This window comes from Zophobas morio, unplaced genomic scaffold, assembly GCF_036711695.1.
Source record: "Zophobas morio isolate AGI-343-1 ecotype UQ-CSIRO unplaced genomic scaffold, CSIRO_AGI_Zmor_V1 ptg000845l, whole genome shotgun sequence".
Lineage (NCBI taxonomy): Eukaryota > Metazoa > Arthropoda > Insecta > Coleoptera > Tenebrionidae > Zophobas > Zophobas morio.
The window spans coordinates 1-22,602 of record NW_026972947.1 but is presented as its reverse complement, the minus strand read 5'-3'; the positions used below and the strand labels follow the sequence as shown (position 1 = coordinate 22,602).

The window sequence follows — 22,602 nt, the reverse complement described above, 5'->3', positions numbered from 1 at the left end:
TTTTAACTTATAACTATTGTTCATTTCTATTATAAATAAATATTTAAGTTAATATATGTAACTATTTCAAAACGCTATTTAAAATAAGACCCCTGGAACACTTTCCGGCTTTCAATCCCTCACCTTTTCTTTAAAATTACCTTACTATTAAGCTCGTACTAATAATTACTATCGGTATATAGGGCTAATTATAAAATTTAAGCATAATTTACTAAAAAAGAAAAAAATTATGATAAACGAAATGTAGGCTCAAGGTTAATGGTAACCGTCAAATTATAACTTTCAGCAGAAATAATATAATAGTACCAAAGATATTAGCCATGTTACCTAAAAAAAGGATTTAACTTTTTATTTTTTTAAGGAGAATTGCTGGGTTCAAGTAAAAGTGCGACAGCGATCATGAAATATAAGCCGTTTAGCCTTCTGCAAGTATAATAAAAACTGACTATTTACTTTTTTTTAACAGTAAATTGCTGGTGACCTACTAATGCTTCAAATACTATAAAAAATAAGCTAGTTTGCTTGCTTTACATACTAAAAAAGGCTTTTAACTATTTAATCTTAAACAGTGGATTGCTACTCACGCAATAGTGTTTAAAAATTATATAAAGAATAAGCTGTTTTGCTTGCTCTAAATATAAAAAAAGTTTCCTTTCACCTTCACCAGTAAACTGTGGAAGAACCACGCGTGATTAAAGTTTACAACATGTGGTTTTTTTTGTAATTTTTTCATGCGTGGCCTCTCCCCCTTCGCCACGCTTTTCTCCAGTTGCCTTTATTCTTTTTTTGCTTTTCTGTTCGCCACTAATCTCAAGTTCTTTGAACTTCGTGAGTTTGGTTTATTCATGTTTAGGCGTTTACTCGCTCTTTCTTTTTTGTAAACCGGTAAACCTTTCTTGGTTTTAGTTTTGGAATTAAATAAATTCTAATAAAGAAAATTTCTTTTTTTGTTTTTCGGCTTTGATAGTTTATAGTTTTCTTTTAGTTTGCTAAGTCTGACTCTTACGTATATATATATATATATTTTAATTATTTTTTATATTATTTTTAGGTTTTGTTGGAATTTAATTTTTCAACTATTTCTGTGCTGTGCTTTTTGGGTTTTCAAATTTTATTTCAGGTTTTTTTACTTGCTGAACGAGTTATTTGTTATGTAAACTTATGCATTAATTTAGTGGGTTTTTTTATAAATTAGGTTTTTTATAATTGTTCTTTTGTAATAATATAGTTTTGTAATGATATTTTTGATTTCGACATTTGAGTTTTTTTTTTTTTACTAAAAATAGGTCCTCAGCAGGGGCTTAAGTTAGATTTTGTTTTTTTATATATTAAAATGGACAAAGAAGAAAAAAAGAACATTTACAGTGAGATCGAGGATAACAACCTCATTTGCAACTACTTGCCTAAAGATATGCTGGAAGGCGAGTTAAAAATGCTTTTTGACTACTACGGGAAAGTCGAGGCAGTCAGAATTATTAGAACAAAGGACACGTTGGAATCGAAAGGTTATGGTTTTGTTAAGATGTCTTCGAGGGAGGAAGCTTTGAAGGCCATTGAAAATTTAACGGGCTTTGAAATTAGAGACAAAGCATTGAAAGTTAGTTTTGCTAGAAAAAGCACTTCTGAAATTAAGCAGACTAATTTGTACGTACAAAACTTGCCAAAGTCTTACGGGAAAGAAGACTTAGAAAAACTTTTTTCGCCGTACGGAAAGATTATAGAGTGTAAAGTTTTGACGGACCATAAAACGCAGGAAAAAAAAGGCGTCGGTTTTGTTCGATTCGAGTACCGCATGCAGGCTGATCACGCACTTCGTGCTATGAACGGGTATGTCCCGCCGGGCTACTCCACCCCCGTCAGAGTTAAAATTGCAGAAGACTTTATTACTAAGACAGAAAGGCGCCTTTTAAAACCTCCAGTGCCGGCTGGAAATTTAAGCTATGGCGGTAGATACAGCCCGTATATCGTAAATTATAAGCCACACCCCCCCATCCACCAACAGCAGCTGTACGGGAACGACTATGACCAGTTTTGCCAGTCCTCGTCTATCCCCTTTGGGCAGCCACCGACCCTTCCAGAAATACCCCCCCTTAGCCAGGCTGTGGGACAGCCGACATTGGCACCTGGCTATCCGCAGGGACCACCAGGTCTAAGCTTTGCCCAGAGCGCCCCACCACCGGTAGCCCCTTCCTTTGCTCATCAAAATATGGGCATGGGAATGGGCCATGCCACTCATCGGGGCGCTAATGTAATGGTGGACCTTGCACAAGTCCCCGCCTCTGTAATGCAGCCCCAAAGTGCAGGGCCCATCGCTCCACTCTATGTTTCTTCTAGCCTAAATCAAACTCCTGTGGCAATCATGCCACCAGGAGCGGAGTTAGACATCACCCAGTTTGTTGGACACGGTCACGAGCACATGATGAACCCGGCCAATGGCATGAATCCCAGTCAAGTTTTGGAGCATCCCATGAACTCGCACATGGCGAACCCCGCTGTCCAGAGTTTCACGACAACCCCCGCGAGCTACAACAATCAGCAAGCCCTCAACAACGTACCGACGTCAGGCCCGCCTGCTCTGTGGTGCCTTTTTGTATACAATTTGCAGCCGGATACTAACGAGAAGGCGCTGTACGACTTGTTCTGCCCTTACGGACAGATAACGTCCCTTAAAGTTATTAGAAATGAAAACCAGCAGTGCAAGGGTTATGGCTTTGTAAACTACGACACCTGCGCGCAGGCCATGTTGGCTATTCAGTATTTAAATGGGTACCGTTTTAGGGACAAAATATTACAAGTTAAATTTAAACAGGCAAAAGTATGATAATTTTTTGTTTTCGTTTTTGTTTTTAATAAAAACATTTTATAATATTTCTACTATGTTTTCGTGTCTTGAAAAAAAAATTTTCTTCGCCTAATCTTGAAAGGCATGCTGAGCTGGTAAGCGCAAAAAGCTAGCTTTATTTTAAAAGCAGGCAATACACATAATCGTCACGGCAGCCGATAACTATTTTTAGCTGTTTACCTACTCAACGGCTGAGCGTTATCGCTTTTAAAATTTAGTAATACTATAAGCGCTACCTGGAACACAAACAGGAGAAGAGAAAACTTGTCCTGGCAGTTTTAAAGATTTCGTTTTTGGCGAGCCATCTACTCCTGATAAAATCTAAAGATCGCTTTATCAGTAGAGAACTTATTAGTTTAACTGAAGCTATAAAACTATTGCTTAACGAGTTTAAAGATGGTCAGTTCCTTAAAAGAAAATTTCACTGCAACGACATTGATTGTGCTTCAGAAGCACGTTATCAAAATTTTACCTGTACGGAACCGTCAATGGAGCAGCTTAATAAAAGGGGTTGACGGTCACTATATTTTTCCCGACGAATCCTTTTTGGAAAAGGCTCACAAGCATTATTTTTCAAATTGTAAGCGTTAATAATAAAAGATGTCGAGTAGATTTCCGAAGAGCACAAAGTTTTCCATACAAGATTGCCAGAGTCGAGAGAAACGCAATGCATGTGTTTGTCATAAGATCCAAAAACGACAAAACATGGTGAGGCTGCTAAAGTTGACTCCTTTTTTTCCATTTCATAGATGCAAGGTGATGCAAAGATAGGACCGCTAGTGTGATTAAAAAATAAGGCAAGGATAAATTATAGATGCTCCATGGCAGGCCTTACTCGGTTTGATATCTCCATAAAAGAGTTCCACCCTCTTTTGAAATATTATACAGGAATCCTACGTTTGTCCCCCAAAAAAACGTTAATTTATTTTAACAACCACATAGAAAAACGTTAAAAGACGTAAAGTTTATAACAAACCATGCATTTGCAATAATTTTACTATATTAAATGAGCTTTGCTTTTTATTCATAAAATAAAGAAACAAGCTAAGCTTAAGGAATACTTAGTTCATATGTGAATTAGCTAAACGTGTAGCTAAGACCCTAATAAAACACGTTAACTTTTTCACACATTCTTCTTGACCATAACAGTATAAAATTATTTAACGGGCTTTATAATTTAAAGTTTTTACTGATAAGCCTGATATATTAAAATCTTTATTCACTGAGTTAATTATAAACAAGCCCAAAATATTAAAATCTCTATTTACTAACGAGTTTAGTTCATAACTACCAACTGCTACTCGAGACAAATAATAAACTTATTTCAATATTATTCGTGCTAACCGTCAGCGCACCCAATCAAAACACTGGAACGGCTCAGAAGAGGGGAAGAGAAGAGGGGCTTCGGGCAGTGATATGTCCAAGCTAATCGAGGGTTAGCCGTACTTCCCTTGAAGCCTCGTAAGCAGTGCTCTTTGGAGAGCAAACAGCCCTCGCATAGGCAAAAGCTATAAAGATCCCCCGAGAGGGATCCAACGTACACCGACGTTTTTTCTGTGCAAAGCGGAGTATCACCTGCGCTCTCCTATCAAAAAAGCTAAAAGCACCTTCAACGCACGGAGTCGAGCACACGCTTCCTGTTAGTTGTACTTTCCAGCTAATGCTTTGCGATACAGTGTCGATCATAACTAAATCTTTGTTGTAGGTGCCTATGAAGATATGTCAAAAGTTAAAGCGCTTGAAGAGATAATTTAACGTAAAAGCCTCGTAGTGTGTTATATGAACAGCGTTATTATAATACTACAAAAAACGAAAGAAAAACCCAAAAATATAAATTTATCCAAATAGACACAAGCCGTGCTTTTAACCACCTCGCCTACATTAATATTATAAGCAAGCTGACCTATAAAAGAAACTAATAAGTGTAATTTTAAGAAATAAATGGAAGATACAGAAATATTTATCGTAAATCCAATATAATATACAGTTGTAACTTATTAATAGTAGCCTAGTTTTTTTTACCAGTATGAAAGGTTATGAAGTAGACAAAATTATCGTGGCACCCCACAACAATATATCCGCCATATAAGAATACGCAAGATGCTTCAATTCGCCCGTTCAGTTTCAAGGACCAGACCACGCTCCCATTAGCATTGTTAATACAGTATAAATACTGCGAATGGCCGCCTGAAAAGGTACTCATAAAAAAAAAAAAAAGGAGAGTTCTGCCTTGCTAAGTGGGAGGACCTATGTATGTGTAGGAAATGTTTTCATCCTTATACACCACTAAAGGCGATGAATCCACACACTTAAGCGTATTTACACGCCATACAACTTCAAGCTTTTTTAAATCCTACAATACTCCAGCGAAAAGAGTAAATGATGCAAGCAGTACACCGTCAAGCAAAATAAAAAAAGTTACTTGGAACGCTAAAGGTCCGGCATCTACTCGACCGCCACGCGTAATTGAAGTTAAATTATCCACAGCGGAGAATTGAAATGCTATAGGATCTCGTCCTGTTGTGTTTACGAATTCCGCCTTGCTTGGTAATATTTCTTCGCAAAGCATATCAAACGTAGTACTGCTGCTTAATTAATAATATATAATTTTTAAAGATACCAATACCGTTGCCACATTTATAATATGCTGTATAACGGTTAAAAAATAAAATCATCTAGTGTAAAACCTTAAAAGACTAAGAGATTTACAAATTTCTTTAATGGTTTTATTAAACAAGAGATCCATCAAACGTTCAAGCGGGAAACCTAGCAAGTTTCCAAATAAAAAATTGTTATATATACTTTTCTATGATAAAAAAGGTTATTTCCGCATTTTGGATAGCTAGAAGTTACGTACAACACATTACTATACCAAAGAAAAATTAATTTTCCTTAAGTAAATTTTTAATTTTTAAAAAAATAAGAGTAACTTAAGTAAAAGAAAAGAATTAATATTCGCTAAACTAAATAATTGTGCTTATAATTGTATAAAAAAGGCTTTTAGTAACAATATCAGTATACCGTATTCCCTCGAAAGCATAGCAGCCGCTCGGGCGATGGAAATTGATTCAATTCCATACATAACTAAGTAAGAATCCATCTTGATTTTTTTCAAATCTTATCAGATAATTAAAAAGCTCTATACAAAAATCGAGAGCGAAACACTTTATTACGCGTTGGAAAGAGCGAAGTTAAAAGATGAAGGGGTTTCTCCGTTAATAAGTGTTTGATTGTTTGTTGCTTTGCTAGGGTTTGTTTTGATATATAAATATATATATATATATAATAAACTACGATTTGAATCGAAGCAAAATTATATACCCTCAGTACTGTTATGTTTATCTGTGGCCGCACAAAAAAGTTGTTTACAGCAACTGCTAAGTTTACGCTGACTAACTTTCCCATGTCTAGTTACTGGAAAAAAAGAAAGTGCGACTACGATAGAAGGAGTCTTGTGGGCGGGCAACTCTGCCTCTAAAAACAGCTGAATTTCGTAACACGTTTGGTCCCACTTATTAATATTGCGCTCCACTACATTATTAAAGCGACTCCCGCTTTCCAGTCGGTCGCGTGCGTAGTGATAAGAGGAACCTAATAAAAAGGAGGAATCGGGCGCTACAGCGTTACGAGGTTCACCTGCAAAAGTCACTAACGCGACTAATTCTGATTGTTCTACTAAAAACAGGAGATGGCAGGATTGCATTCTTATTATATTAGCGTGCGCAACGTTTTGTTGTGTGTTCCATAAAAGTAATATATCGCTCGACAGGTGCTGAAGATTTACTTTTTTCCCATTTCTTTTAAACACTTCATCTATTCTTCCCATAAAAAATAAATTCTGACACTGGGCGCAAACCTTGAATAAATCTTTTTTATATACAAAAAAAATTAAGGAAAATTGTTAAAATAAAAATTTGTCTCCGCAAAGTTGAAACGACTATACGTTACCACTACACAAGCATTTTACTGTTACCAGCAATATAGATTTTATAATAATAAACTGCGTTATTTTATAAATTCTATAACACCTCGTGTCCTACGACAATTTGGAATAGCAGCTTCACCGGTGTAGCGGCACAATCTTTTTGAATATCCCGTTATTATTAGCTCGCCATAATCTTTACTCGTACTAGAAAGCTAATTTTTTTTTATAAATGAATTTTTAATAGCACCACAAGTGCTACTCAAACCCGATATGTGATTGAAGGAAAGGAACATCCAATGGGGATGGCAAGAGCGCTGCAGGAACACAAACTTTTCTTAGGAGCCGCTCGTGATTTCAAAATTAGCGCAAGCAAAAAAATTCTGCAAAATAACAAGATACTTCTGTAGGAAACAGCTGATAAAAAAAAGACCAGCAAGAGAGTTCTGTAGTGCCGTAAAGATTATATATACGAGCAGTGCAATCTAAAAAAAAAATGATCTACGTTTAATTTTTTGCTTCTGCAAATTAAAAAATATTATATACGAATTATATTTTTTAATTAAATTTAATTTAAAACAATAAAATTTAAAATTTTTAGAAATTTTTAAATTTTCAATTTCAAAGAATATTTATAAATTTTATTATTTTACTTTTTTAAATAAATGAGTATATTTATTTTTTATAGTATTGTATAAAAAATTAATTTTTTTTAAGTTTAAATTTTGTTATTACAAAATTTTCTTATTTTTTTAAAATTTATATTTATTTATAAAAAACTACTTTTTTTCAATTCTTTCTAAATTTCTATTTATTAATTGTATAATCTTACTTTTTTAATTTTCCTATAGGGTTGATACTTATTTCTTATAAAATTTAACTTTTTTATTTTATGTTTATATTTATTTATTATATTAATCACCTTACTTTAATTCTTTCTAAATTTATATTTATTAAAATTGAATTTTTACTTTTTTTTATTTTTTATAAAGCTTTCATATTTTAACTGTCTTTTTATATTTCTTTATAAAGTTTATAATTATTTATAATAGAAATTTCAATTACTTAATTTTTTATAGGAAATATTTATTTATAAATTTCATTTTTTTAACCCTTTCTTAAAATATATTTATTAACTACGGAATTTTACTTTTTTTTTATTTCTTTATGAATTATATATATTAATTATGAGAAATTACTTATTTTATTTATAAAATATCACTTTTTTTTATTTTTTCTGTTTATATTAGTTTAGTGTAGAAGTTGATTTTATTAACTAATAAAAGTTTATATCTATTATTAGATTGCTTTTATTAAAGTTTTCGTTTATTTATTACATAAAATTACTTTTATTTACCTTTATTTAACAGTTTATACTAAAATTATAAAATTTAAGTTTATAATTTTTCAAAATAAATTAAATTAAATTACTGAAAAAATTACTTAATTTTTTTTTAATTTGTATAAATTATTAACAACTTTAACTCAATATAAATAAAATAGAATACTAATTTCTCTCATATAATAATATTCAAAAACAATTACTATAAAACTTTAACAAAATCTATAAAACTTTATGTAAATCAAAGATTACGTTTCGGTATAAAATCATAAAAAGTAAATGGAATTTGCTCGCCGCCCTCAAAAATTATTAATCTTCATAAAAAAATTAAAAAAAAATTAAAAAATCGTAAAACTGACTAAAGCAAGTATCCGAAGTTGCAGTAATAAAGAAGGAATATATTTTCCAAATCGAAAAAACAAAGTCGGAGTGCAAAGCAAAACAGACAAGCCCGCCTGTTTTTTTATATAAAAAATTTCAGTAAAAAAAATTAAAAGTTCATAAAATTTACGAGAAGCCGCCACTTTTTTTATATATAGATTTTTTTAATAAAAACTTCACTAAAAAAAAAACGAGCATTCACAAAATTTACTGATTTCACGGAATTATATAAAACTTCGGGAACTTTTATAATTTCTTCAGAGACTATAACAAGAGTAGCCAGAGACGAAAAAGTTACAAACATTTCTTTTTTATATATAAAAAATAAAATAAAGTTTATAGTTTGAGAGAAATTAAAGTTCGAAAAAATTATAAAATAACTTTAGTTTAAGAAAATGATTTACTAATTTATTTAAAGATATAATAAAAAAAAAGTTATAAATATATATAAACAATAGTATAAAAAGTATTATAATTTATGGATACCAAAATTTAATTGAATGTATAAAATATTAACATAATTAATATTAAATAACAGAAATAAAAAAAAGTATATAAAATAAAATTTATATAAAAATAAAAATTTAATAATCTGTATGTAATTTTAAAAAATATATATAAATAATAAAGAAATAATATGTAAATATTAATTATATAAATTTATATGTATATAAAATATAATTCTACAAATAATATGTGGAGAAATAATGAAGAAAAACATATAAATATTTATTTATGTAAATTTATATATAAAAATTTTAAAAAAAGTATATAGAAATTTATATAAATATACTTATCAATATACAATTATATAAATAAATTTGTGTATAAATTATAAAGGAGGGTATTTATATAAATTTATATATAATCAAGATAAAAATAAACTTGTTTAAACAAATACTAAAATAAAAATATATAAATTGTAAATAATATAATAAAAAAGAATTTTAAAATCAAAAAATCTAAATAAAATAAATAAATAACATTATTTAGAAATAAAAAAAAAAGAATATATAAATTATATAATATAAAATTCCCGAATAGATGTATAAAATTATATATATATAATAAATAAGTATTTGAAAATTTATATACATTTATATTAATAAATTTGTATATAAATATAAAAATTAAACCTATTAGAGATGGATCAAAAGTAGGCGGCGCAGACATCAAGCAACGATCTTGCGGTACCAGATTTAATAAATCACAAAGTTCCTTTATATTAGTAATAATTGAGCAGTTCCTAACACACACGGACTTTGGCATTCCAGAAGTTCCTATTTATAAGGACTAATAAACAATTTTAGCTAAAAGTAGTCTCTAAGAAGAGACTAATCTCTCAAAGTAAAACACCGATTGTAACTATAATTTATTACTATATATCTTAAGAGTAACAAACCCGAGGTGGGTATAATGTAAGCCAAATCATTTTCACAAAGTAAATGAGCCGAAGTAGTTTTTGTGGAAAACTCCAAAATAAGTAACTTAAGATTTAAAGGAAGAATCTTAACACATAATAGTGAAGAGAGAATTCCATTAGAAGTTTGTAATCTTTCTAAGCCGGTTTCGCTAGTAATTATATATTCTAGTTTGTGATAAGCAAAACTTTTGAAAACAAGATCCGCGTCTTCAGAAGAGGGAAAAGGCACGTAATAACTGCCTAACTTGCTGACGCTGCAGCGCCCAAATATATATAAAATAGAAGTATCTAAGGATGGAGTAGTAAAGTTTTCTTTTTAAACAATTAAAAAAAAATTTTAAAATATTAAGGAAAATATACTTGATAATAACAATACTACTTTGTATTAAAAAAATATTTACGCCAATATTGAAGTAATTAAGCCCAGGCCAGGTTTTAAAATTAACGCAATTCCTGTTTGGGAGCTGCCTAACTTTTTATTTACAAACTGTTGAAGTTTAGAAGCAAGTAGAGTTACTGAAATAGATAATTCATAATAAGAATAAAACTCTTTAAAAGTACTCTCCAAAAGGTTTGGAAAATAAATTACAGCCGGAATTTTTTTTAATTCTTGCTTTGTTTTCATATGCAAAGCAGAAGTAAAAAGGTTATAAAGTGTTTTTGGTTGTTCAAGTATGTAGTTTTCCTTATTTTCATAAGGATTATAATGATCTTCAAGCGATAAACTATACATTACTTATTTACTGAATAAATAATGATAACTTAAAACTTCTTAAAAAGCCTGTTGATCCCATGACACCATCCCGCGGCAGAAAACGTGACTGTAGCAAGGAAGCCCACGAAGATTTAGCTGTAGGGCTCAGTATTCGTACACCTCCACTTGATTATAGTTATCTTTTTACTTTGTTTAAACATATAACAGTTTTTTCCTCAATATTTTACTGTCACTTAGCCTAGAGTAGTAGAAAAATTCTAAACTGAGGCCTCTTTTTTTTATTAATAAGTTGGAATATATTAATATAAAGGTTTTTGATAATCTAGATTAGATTAGATAGGAAAGATTTAAAGGTTTAAAGTTAAGGAACGCTGTTCGAATTAAATGCGCAAAGTTATTTAATTCTGAGCTGTGAGTTTTTTCTTATTTATAGAAGTGGCCTTATACAGTATACTACGCAGTAACCAAATTGTTTCGCTTTTTATTTTAGTCTTAATTTCATGGGCCGGTTTGTAAAGTATTATGCTTATAGGCTTCCCCCACAATCATCAGCTTAATGAAACAAAAAAGTAGTCTAAAGAAAAATGGAAAACCTCATGACTTAATTATTATTTTAAATCGTCACAAAAAGTTTCATTGTTCGTAGTAATGCCTAATTTTAAATGTAAACAAGGTTTCCAAAAAATATTTATTCAAATTGTTAGAGTTCCCGGAAACAAGTCTAATATCTAGAAGTACATGAATGCCTTAGAAAAAGAAAAAAAAAATTCAAAGTAGTTTAGGATGAAGCTTAATTTAGTCTTTGAGAAAGCCTAAAGATGACAAGCTCATTATTACTTTTTTTTTTAAGTTGCAATAGCCCACAAAAACGAAGTAAAGTCACTTTTAAGTATTTATTAGATTTCACGCTATCTGTTGTCCCCGTAGTAAAAACGACTAAATATTAAAATTTGGTTGGGTTCAATAAAAAATTAATATTTGTTATTTCTTCAAATTGCCTTTGCAATAACTCATTCGCAAGGTTTAAAGGCTGGGTAAAATATATATTGCTTGACTTTATATATGAGAAGTCTTTTAAGTGTAGGTTACTAAAGGATGGATATCCTTTTTTATTGCATATTCGTTCTTTTTTCAGGGTATATTCAATACAGTATTTATATCTGCAAACGGTAGCGCTGGACATGCTTAATCTATCTTTTTCCAGCTGAATGACTTAGACTATTATTCATAGCTATCTTAAGTGCTAAAAGAGGATTTTAATTTAAAAAAATATAAGGAAATTGATTTTCATTTGTTATAGCTTGTCTATGTAATATAAACCTTCTTTTATCCAAACCCGTATTTATAAGAGAAAAACGTTTTTAAGCCGGTAAACCGCAATTAGTAACTTTATAATATAACATTGTTAATAAAAAATGTCAAAACTTACTTGAGAATATAAAAAAAAAATTTAATAAACTATTACCTTATAACATTTTAATAAACTGCAACGGCAAAACTATTTTTGCGGTCGTTCTTCGTTTTTCTGAAGTGACATTATCATAAACTATGAGCTTTATATTTTTAGTATCCTCCTCGAGCTAGTAGGCTTTTAAAAAATTTGCAATCAATATATTCTTTGCAAAGAACGTACAAATTTTTTGTTTTTTGATGCCGTTATTAATGCCGTTATTACTAAATACAGCCGCATGAAAAGGTGCATGAAGTATATCCTAAAAAACCCTAACATGCCCTTTTAATCGTTGATTGCTTAAAAAAATAATTTAATCTTTTCATTTTTCTAACTTAAAGCCCTTTTTCGATATAAATATTTTAAGAGCTTTACATACAAATAAATTTAAAATGTGTAAAAGTAAGAAAGCTTCTAAAACACCCTCGTTATTGTGAACTACAAGCAAAAAGGGCGTAATACTTCTGAAATAAAATATGGAACAGTATTTTGCTTTGTCTAAATTCATCACTGGCGTTATTTATACCCCATATTTACTGTCTTAAAGATGCTCTGTAAGTAAGGAAATGCTTACGGTTTTATATGTACGACACTTTCGCCGGTACGAATGATTGACAGATGTACTTAAAATAAATGAATTTTTTATCGAAATTATACTTTTAGAGCAACACTAATAAACCTAAAAAAAAATTAATTAGAGATTTACGTAACTATACTTAAGGCAGCAGGCGTTTTTCAAAAAATTAATCCCGAGAAGGGTCTAGAGCATCAATAAGTGATTACTAATTTCTTGTTTATATTATTCAGTTTACTTTAAAAACATTAAAGTTGATGACATACGAAAGAAATTATTGTAAAAGAATTTTTTTAAAAACCCAGTAAAAGTATGTTTGAAATTTGAAGGTCACTTTTACCACTAACCAGTCCTTATAGTTCGTAATGGCTCAAGCAAGAAAAAAGTATTTTACTTTTCCATGACTAGCGTGCGCAGCATTGGTATTCAATGCCTCTATATGCTGCTATTGTGGATAAAAAAGTATTAAATTTTTACTCGTTTAGAAGAAAGTATTTGTTTTTCTAACTTTGCTACATGGAATTTTAGGTCAAAGAATATTTACTTTCTGATTCTTTATATTTTTCTTTAAAAGGGTTTTCCTTTATATTTAACCTCAAACACGGATGCTAACTTAAAATTTGCTTACATGACTTATGCAGCTCTTGATATTGTTGAAGAAAAGTGTGATTCGAGTTTAGTATTAATTTAATTTGCCAGAAAAAATTCAGTTAACTTTTTTAATAATAGAAGATCTTTCAGATCTGTTCCTTGGTTCTCTTTTTTTTTTTGAAGACTTTACGGTGTAATTAGTTTTTATTGCTGTTTATTGTATCGTTTTGATCCTTTTTTATTAATATTATAGATATGGATATATCACGAACACGAATGTCTATTTAATAGCAATTTCCCCCCGAGAAAAGGAAAATAATATTAAAACTGTACAATCATTTTTATTGTTGCTACTTTTAACATAAGCTATTACGTCCCTGTGGGATGAATCTAATTTATTTGTACTATTTCTTGGTTTTTACGTACTTATAGACTAATACAGCTTTTTACTAGCGATAAAGTCGTATAACAACTGTTAAATATTGTTTCACGTACTTCCAATAATTATTATAAATTTTATTTTTTTTTAACAGTTTTTTGAGGAGTTTTATGCTCTTTACGTGGATGCTATCGCCAATCCGTTTTACACTTTGAAAACATCTCTTTCGTCTTCCAAGTTTAACAGTTCCGTAAATCTTTTATTAGAAAAATTCAAAGTTGATGAAGAAACTAATTAATAAAATGATTTTTTAAATTCTATTTCAAGTTACCTTTGAGCTGATTTTACAAGTAAATAAAAATATTTGAAACGCTGATATAAAATGTTAGCAGACACGAATCTCATCTACTCAAGCAAAATAAAACGGTTATAAGTTGATTGGTTTAAATTTTTTAAACATAAATTTTTTTTTAAGCTAAAGTAAATAATGCAGCAGCGATTAAATTCTCAAACATTGTTCTCACTAAACGATTTTTAAAAATTAAGCTTGCGGCCCCGTATAGTAGAAGTAATCTACTTAGTAGACTCTGAAAGTTTGCGGATGTACACGATTTAGTACCGTACTTTCAGTTCATAACTGAAGAGTGCACCTAATTGCAATATAACTTCTGCAGTTTTTAAAGCGAGTGATTAAGCTGATCGAAATCACCGATGATATATACCTGTTGTTCATTTCAATTGTCTTAGGGTTTTTTACTTTTGTACAACGAGCCACCCTCGTGAAGATTTTAAAAAAATAATATATACTATTTTTTTTTTTACTTTTATGCGCTTTTAGGTTAGAGTTTTCTTTTATTTCCTCTCACCTGAAGAGTAAAGTTTTATATCCGTTTCTAAAAAGGTGGACTCGTTAATAATTTTTATTAAAGCGAATGTATTTCAGGGATCTCTCTTCCAGTCCGCACTATTTATGTCGAGATTTTAAACCTGTCAACTCTTCTACTATTTTGAGCCAATCTGCTGAGTCACTGCTCTTAACTTAAGTTTAAAAAGAGTTCTTTTATCATCAAAAACCTTTAGCTTTACTCAAAGATTCTCGAAATTGGTTTAATAACAAATGAATAACTGTCAGAGTCGAAAAGTAAGCTTTTTCTACAAAAGAAGAAGAACGTTATACGAACTTTTCGCACTAAATACATACATCGAATCATAATACTTATAATCTATTTTATTTAGCAAAATCTAATAACTAAGTGTTATAATAACAAACCGATATGGAAGGAGCACACAAAGTACCCATAACTTTTTTATTAATGAAAGTTTCTGCTCACTCTTATGCGGTGAAAATAAAAATTTATAATTCAGCTTTTTAAACTTAACGGGGACATATTTAAAAAGAATTTGATAATTTTTTTTAAAAAAAAGGTTAATTGTATAAAGGAGCAAAACTTGTCTTTTTTTTGTGGTAGTTTTAGGGATGCAGTTCATAATGTACTCACTGACTAAGTACGGAAGTATTTAAATATATTATTTAAACGGAAATTCTAACTCTGCAGGTTGCTCCCCACGTAGGAAGTTATATGTCTAGCATAATGACAAAAACTCACATTTTTGTTTTAGTAATAAAGGATTACAAAATAAAAAGAATTTATAGTTTTTATAATAATATACTATACGGAAGCAACTCTATTTTCTAAATAAGCCAGAATTAGAATTAGAAGCAAAAGTTTTTGAGAAATCTTTCCCGCAAAATAGAATTTTGTCTTTCAAAGGTGTATAATTTAGGTTTTAACTTTAGCAAAAACTTGCATAAATAATATATTTACTTTTTTTCTTTTCATACCGTTTCTATCCGAAGGGTGCACTTTTGAAAATTAAAAAGTACTTTATTTTGGTATTATTTATTTATTTATAAAGATAGCGTTCTACTAAGAGGTCAAAACACTTCACCTCTTAATCTGTCTTCCCTCTATAATACTTGAACTTCTAGTATTTCACAAGCTAACTGCAAGTATATGTTTCAGCCATTTAGCATAGCGACTGGTGCTCTACTTTTAAGCTTTAGCCAGAAATTTACTCGTGTTTAATCTGTTTGCTTAAGAGAATGCGTGGAACCCCAGCGACCTGTCTATATAATGCTAACTTTATCTCTTTCCTCCATTTGAGAAGAAACGAGTACAAAAGCTTCCTTCAATTAGATTGTCTTATACAGCAACCCGTAATACTAAACTTTATCAAACTTATCAACACTTTAATAAAAGCTTTAGTTACGTGATAAGAATACTTTAAAATCTGTTGGCTCTTAAAGTGTTTCTGTCTGAAGCTAAAATACTTAATGTTAATTATTTTTTTTATAGAAACTATTTTCTGCTACCTCTAGAAAATATCGATTTCCACGTTATTCGGATAGGTCGATAGTCATTAAACTTCGTAAAATTTCTAGCTATATTTGGGTATAAAAAAACAACCTCCGCAAGTTCCTAGCGGTCCGGAAACAAAGAATTGTTTGAGTTAACGATGTTGGCAATGTACCTAAAACACTTTCCTGTGAGGTACTTTATGAGATGTTATGGTATCCGATATTTCTTTCTTTGATGTGGACAATAATGCGGTAAAGCTTTCATTTTTCATTATGGGCTTAATCGACAGCATCTTGCACCGTTTTTTTTCAATCGCTACAGGTAAAGCTTATAAAAATTAACTTTTTATAGTTAAAAAGAGCTAGTGTTAGATAAGCGGTTTCTTCCTTCGCAGTAAAAAGAGTCTTCTAATTTTATATTTATATATGGTATATTGATTTTAAAGTGGGGGACGACTCTAGGTGCCTTGTCATTGTTCCACGCGAAATTTTATATATAAAACGATCTCATATTGCAGACCTTCAAACAATTATAAATGTCCAAATGCCTTTTTTTTCAGTGAATTACCTTGGTTAAAGGCTACTCCATCGAGGGGCTACAGATGGCTAATATAATTTTTTTTTCTTTTTTTTAAGAAGTTTTATGTCATTGGGATTAGTTACTTTAAAAGCTAATAGGCAATTCTCTATCGTAATTACCAACAGTGAGGTAACCTTACTGCCACGACTTGTAAGTTTGTCGAATTATTTGGTTATATGTTACAAGATAGCCAAATGTCGGTAAAGAGCTTTTCAATAGCCTCCATAAACTTGATACCGAATACGAAATAAGACAGGCAAACCTAACCTTTACCTAACCCTAAACCTAATGATGTTGTAAGTTAAAGGTTTAATGCTTTTGAGTATTACATCCCAATTACAGCTAGCGAAAGCTACTGTAGTCTTTAGCCATGAGCGTACTAAGTACTAGTTAGCCCGCAATCCTGAAGGAATATTGGTGGTTCCAGGAATATTAAACTATCGTATATGTCCAAAAAAGATCGTAGCGAAGCCATTTGGTCATTTCTCTTCATCTTACCGCGTACTAAAAAGTCATTTTACAATGTTGTTCAACAACTTTAAATAGCACTAATGAATTTTACATATATAATCAATAGTATAAACAAAATAACAATTATAATGTAATAATAATAAAGCTCCCAGAAATCATGTATAAGTAAAGAGCGAGAGCTAGAAAAATAAACTGAAAGGTATAAAGCTCTCAGGCTTATGGTAAACAGGGGTGTGCACTGTTTTAATATTTATTATGTACTATGATATTTAGCTATTGGGAAAAATAACTAAATTAAATAGTGCTCACTTCCAGTATATGATACAACTCTAGTATAGTTTGGTATTAAAACTTATACAATAGTGCTATTTACTATATAGAATGGCGGATGTCCCTTTTTACATTTTGATTACTTCGCTAGTATGATATCCTTGAGGTTCAAATTAATATCATTATATCCATTTCAATAAAACTTCCGCAATATATACTCTAAATTATATTTTGAAGGCTAAGTAGTAGAAATTCCTTTCCGGGAATGACCAGACCCTTATTCCTCGAGCTCCATCTTTTGCAACTGGCTCGGGATTCTGACTCGTTTTATATGTCAGTCATTGCCGCAGTATTTTCTACAGCTCTAGTATTCTCTTAATAAAATAACATTTATGAGTAACATAAGATGAAAATTTTTTTTTAATAGAGGCATAATTCTATTTAAGACCAAGTTTACATATTAAATGATTGAGGATTATGATTGCCCTACTCTCGTCGCTTCTAACTTTGTTTCCTTAGAAGATAGCTTCGGTATATGCATTTATCTTTAAAAAAAAATAATCACTAAGTATGACATTGTTTTTTTAAACTTTGATTAGGTGAAAAAAAAGTTCCTATAACCATTATAACTGGCTACCTAGGTTCAGGGAAAACAACCTTACTTAATCATATTCTTACTGAACAGCATAACAAAAAAATTGCTGTTATTCTTAACGAATTTGGAGAGGGTTAATATTCGTTTACATTAGCTTAAATAATTATTAAATAATAACTTGTTATAATTTTAATAAGGGAGTGTTATGGAAAAATCTTTATCTGTTCGTAAGGAAGGTGAACTTTTTGAAGAATGGTTAGAGCTACGCAACGGTTGTCTTTGCTGCTCCGCCAAGTATTTTTGTTTGTAGCATTTATGGTTTACTGTTTAAGTATTGTATATAAAGCTTTTGTAATATATATCTTCCTTTTATTACTTTTTAGTTCCTTTGAGTTACTCGTCAAAATTAAATTATATAAATAGTTTTAAAAGAAATATTTTTTCCGTACACTTTGCTTTTAAGTTTATTTTTTCCTGTTATTAAACTTACTATTCGGCCGGCCCAAGTTTATTTTCTCTATCAACTCAATATGAACTTATTTAAACAATTTTATATTGTTCTTAATACTGTTTTTCCTTAATTAAGAATAATCGAATATTTCCTCCTTTACTTTAAATAGTTAAAATTTCAATGTGTGATACAAAAACACGGAATAAAAATTTCCCATTTATATTAATTAATATTTAATGAAATACCTTATATTCTTAAGAGATAGCGGCGTGAAGGCAATTGAAGCCCTTATGGAAAAACGTGGCCAGTTTGACTATATACTCCTCGAAACTACTGGACTTGCTGATCCAGGCATAAGTCTATATATATTCGTAAAGTTGGCGCCTTTTTTTGCTATTATTTTATGCCTTATGAAACTGGCATCTTTTCATTTTTTCTAATTATTTAAAATGTGTTTTAATTTTTGTATAATTTTCTATATCTTAAAATTTTAATACTACTAGCTTAAAATATGTTATAGTCGTTGATAAGAAGAACAAATTTCTTTACTCGACTAACAATTTTATTTACTAGGCTTGGTAAAATATATTATAATAATAACAATTACAATAATAACGAGAGTTTTAATCTTTACAATAATATATTTAACTAATTTTTAAGATGTAGAAAAATCTGATTTTAAATAATTGCATAATTCAACGAATTACTCTGCAAGGAATTGATTAAAAATTAGGAAAAATATAATTTTAAGTAAAACTCTACTTGATGTTGCATTTATACTCAATACTTTATTTTTTTTAAGTAAAGCTGCGAAATTATAGGAAATATTTATTTAGTTCTAAAAACTTATCTTGATTGAGTTTCGTATCTATAAAATCTACTTGACTAACCTAAAAATTTAAATTTAATGAAAAAAATGAACAATATTTAGTTATTTACTAGGAAATTTTAAAAGTTGGATTTACTAAGCAACACTTACATTCACTTTTTTTATTTAATCAATTCGTCGTATTTAAAGAAAAGTCAACGGGCTAAGGAAGAAAAAGATCGTAGAGAAAAAGAATCAATTAAATTATAATTATTTAGCGAATTTTTATTAAATTAGCCAACTTTTGAAATCTTCTTTAAGTAAACTGAAAAAAACAGAAGCAAATAAGATTTCGGCGTTTATTAAGCTTAAGAAGTATGGAAAAGTAAATTTAGACAATAACACACTTGGTATTGCAGGTAGTGCAAAGTTTTATTACTTAACGCGTGGTTCCAATTTTTACTATACCACGTGGTATATTGACAGTGTGCATCTTTTTTCAAAACCATAACAGCAAATAGGAGCCAACCAACGCAATGAGTATTTGTTATGTATAACTTAATTGGTTAATATAAAAAATATATTTATAAAAAGAAAAAGTAATATATAAATTGTGACTTGCAGTTCGCTAAACTGGATCAAAATAATATATATAGAAAGTACTGTACCAATCATGCACGTGCTTTGGCGGTTTTAATAATTTTTTTTAATTTTATAGTTATAATTATAAAATTTTCTACTATAAATATATTAATAAAGATTATTAAAGTGAGCTTTATTTTGTTATTCGCAAAATTATTATTACTTCCTTCCTTTTTATTATGTAAAAATAAGAATTGTATTGGTTATAATAATATAAAAAATAAAATATATTAACTATTTAAGAATAGTATATACAATATTATAAAGAGATATATATCAATAAACATCATCAATATAATTATAATAATTCAATAAAACATGATAATTAATATAATATAACATAATAAATAATAATAAAATATAAAGAGTAATGAATAATTACATATAATCACTAATAAATCAATGAATACTAAATAATGAAAATAATATAATAAATAATAAATATAACTCAATCAATAATAAATGATTAATAAAAATATATAAAGTAATCAATAATAAAATAATGAAGACAACTGTAAGAAGTATATAATAAGTAATAAATATAAATAATTAACACTAATAAGCAGGGCCAGTAGTAGGTATGTTCTGGCTTGACGAGGATCTCTGTAGTGATCTTTATCTCGATGGAGTCATTACGGTTGTGGATGCAAAGCATATCCATAAGGTTGCTTATTATTATTATTATTATTATTATTGTTATTATTATTATTATTATTATTATTATTATTATTATTATTATTATTATTATTATTATTATTATTATTATTATGTAATAGTATCTTGTTGATAAGAACGAATATGGTGTGAGCACAGCAGAAAGGTTTTGATAGTAAAAAGTTTTTATATAAAACGGTAATAATGATAATACTTGTAGACAACTTGGCTTATCGGATCGTATTATTCTTAATAAAGTGGATTTGGTGGATAGAATAGAACTTTCAAAAATACGAAATACAATTGCGTTCATTATTATTATTAATATTAATATTATTATTCTTACTATTACTTTTTATTAAAGCTCCATAAATGGCGTCGCGCCCATTTATGAAACTACACGCGCGGAGTAAAAGTTTTATAAAAGTGATTGACTTCTTAACTTTTATATTATTATTATTCACTTCTAGAGTAAACTTAGACTTTCTATTGGATATTAAAGCTTTCTCGGAGGACCGCGTTCCCACTATTCGGCAAACTGAAGTTTCTCATATTAGTCCCGTAAACTTTTAATATACTTTTACAATTATTATTATTATTTGTTATATTTATAGTGTATAAGCACAATTACTTTGACTCGCGGAGACGATGTACTTTCTAAAGAAGCTCTAGAAATTTGGCTGGCTGGTCTTCTTTTTGAAAACACTAAAGTTTATTATTATTATTATTATTATTATTATTATTATTATTATTATATTATTTATTAAAATTTTTATTTTTTTAAGGATTCTTCAGGAGAACCGACAGAATATTTACGTATAAAAGGAGTTTGTGCTATTCGAGGAGAAAAGAGAAGAATCTTAATTCAAGCCGTTCAAGATTTGTTTGGTTTCTTATTATTATTATTATAACTATTATTATGTTTGAAAAAAAAAATTATATATAATAGTTAAATTAATGAAATCCTTTCAGCGAATTTTTTTTTATAACTTTTGATCCATTAGTTGAATAACAAAAATAAAATTCATTATAATTTATATATAATTTTTTAATTTTATTTTATTTAATTTACTATTTTTATAGTTCAAATCAAGTTTTTGTTAAATTTCGTTTGAAAATTGATATAATAATAAATTTTATAATTTTATATAAAAATAGAAATGAAATTTAATAATAATAAAATTTTAAGTAAAAAGGTTAAACAAATATTAAAATATAATTTTTTTGTATTTAATTTAAATTATTTTTTATCAAATTTATTGAATTCAATTTTTTTTAAATTAATTTCATTTTGTTCAGCATTTTTATATTTATATTTTTTCTTTTATTATTTTTTATATAAAAATAGGAATAATTATTACAATAATGAAATTTAGAGTAAAAAACTTCAACAAATTAAATGATAATTTTGTCGTATTTAATTTTAAATATTTTTACAGTAAAAACTATTTATATTAATTTACAAATAATTTATTTTTTATAAAATTTATTCGAAATTTTTATAGACAAATTAAAATTTTCTTTTTAAATTAATTTCATTTTTCGCATTTTATTTTTATTTTTTGTAAACATTTTGTTTTTGTTTTCAATTAAAATGTTTTAATTTATATAACTTTAATTTTTTTTATTTTTTAATAAAATTTAAATTATCTTATTAATTTTATTATTTATATAAATCTATAAAATATATAAATTTATTTATTATTATTTATTAAACTTTTGTTATCCTTTTTATTACAATTAAATTCTTGTTAATAAAGTAAATCTTATTTATTAAAATTTATACTCCAGTTTTATTTTTTTAATTTATTCTTTTTATTATTCCTAAATTGAAATTCTTTTAAATGTTTATACTAAATTTTTTTATTAGAAAAAGATTTTTTAATATTTTTTTTTTAACACCAAAATTTTTAATATAAAGTCTTTTACTTCCTTTATATTATTATTATTAATCTAGTAAAAAAAATACAATTTAATTTAAATTTATAAATAATTTTTTATAACTGAATCAACTTTATATTTTATTTTTTATATTAAATTTTATTTTCTAAATTATTATCATTTAATTTATTATTATTAAAGTTTATATTATTTTTTGAAAAAATTTTTAATTTTCTTAGTTTGATTATTTTTACATTTTGTTACTTTTTTAT

The 22,602-nt window shown here is 28.4% G+C and overlaps 2 protein-coding genes and 2 long non-coding RNA genes across 4 annotated transcripts; 3 read left to right on the top strand and 1 right to left on the bottom strand.

The window, feature by feature from the left end:
- The first annotated feature begins 1,333 nt into the window (after window positions 1-1,333).
- Window positions 1,334-4,597, top strand: LOC135122050 (ELAV-like protein 1-B). The gene is made up of 4 exons (XM_064046304.1): window positions 1,334-2,815; window positions 4,193-4,277; window positions 4,344-4,481; window positions 4,548-4,597. Exons 1-4 carry the CDS (start codon window positions 1,334-1,336, stop codon window positions 4,595-4,597), a joined length of 1,755 nt encoding a protein of 584 aa, XP_063902374.1.
- LOC135122049 (beta-alanine-activating enzyme-like) lies at window positions 2,919-10,389 on the bottom strand. The gene is made up of 22 exons (XM_064046303.1): window positions 10,312-10,389; window positions 9,890-10,164; window positions 9,624-9,767; window positions 8,699-8,793; window positions 8,466-8,561; window positions 8,359-8,404; window positions 7,167-7,249; window positions 7,033-7,101; window positions 6,871-6,979; window positions 6,164-6,709; window positions 6,016-6,087; window positions 5,864-5,959; window positions 5,530-5,608; window positions 5,265-5,427; window positions 5,090-5,195; window positions 4,865-5,029; window positions 4,450-4,745; window positions 4,187-4,396; window positions 3,678-3,735; window positions 3,315-3,618; window positions 3,079-3,163; window positions 2,919-3,022 (listed from the first exon to the last, which is right to left on the bottom strand). Exons 3-17 carry the CDS (start codon window positions 9,754-9,756, stop codon window positions 4,618-4,620), a joined length of 1,986 nt encoding a protein of 661 aa, XP_063902373.1. The 5' UTR covers window positions 9,757-9,767; window positions 9,890-10,164; window positions 10,312-10,389; the 3' UTR covers window positions 2,919-3,022; window positions 3,079-3,163; window positions 3,315-3,618; window positions 3,678-3,735; window positions 4,187-4,396; window positions 4,450-4,617.
- A 7,377-nt stretch (window positions 10,390-17,766) lies between these two features.
- LOC135122048 (uncharacterized) lies at window positions 17,767-18,688 on the top strand. The gene is made up of 4 exons (XR_010279220.1): window positions 17,767-17,830; window positions 17,899-18,027; window positions 18,092-18,188; window positions 18,605-18,688. It is a non-coding gene; the product is annotated as an uncharacterized LOC135122048 (long non-coding RNA).
- A 1,979-nt stretch (window positions 18,689-20,667) lies between these two features.
- On the top strand, window positions 20,668-21,331 carry LOC135122047 (uncharacterized). Its single transcript, XR_010279219.1, has 5 exons — window positions 20,668-20,756; window positions 20,814-20,858; window positions 20,920-21,010; window positions 21,064-21,159; window positions 21,235-21,331. It is a non-coding gene; the product is annotated as an uncharacterized LOC135122047 (long non-coding RNA).
- The last annotated feature ends 1,271 nt before the right edge of the window (window positions 21,332-22,602 follow it).

Coding starts and splice junctions, on each gene's coding strand:
- LOC135122050 (XM_064046304.1), top strand. CDS start 1,334: ATGGACAAAGAAGAAAAAAAGAACATTTACAGTGAGATCGAGGATAAC. Junction 2,816..4,192: donor TTAAATTTAAACAGGCAAAA/GTATGATAATTT, acceptor GCTAACCGTCAG/CGCACCCAATCAAAACACTG. Junction 4,482..4,547: donor GAGTCGAGCACACGCTTCCT/GTTAGTTGTACT, acceptor TCTTTGTTGTAG/GTGCCTATGAAGATATGTCA.
- LOC135122049 (XM_064046303.1), bottom strand. CDS start 9,756: ATGCCAAAGTCCGTGTGTGTTAGGAACTGCTCAATTATTACTAATATA. Junction 5,960..6,015: donor AACTTCGCTCTTTCCAACGC/GTAATAAAGTGT, acceptor TTATCTGATAAG/ATTTGAAAAAAATCAAGATG. Junction 5,609..5,863: donor TATGCTTTCGAGGGAATACG/GTATACTGATAT, acceptor GAAACTTGCTAG/GTTTCCCGCTTGAACGTTTG.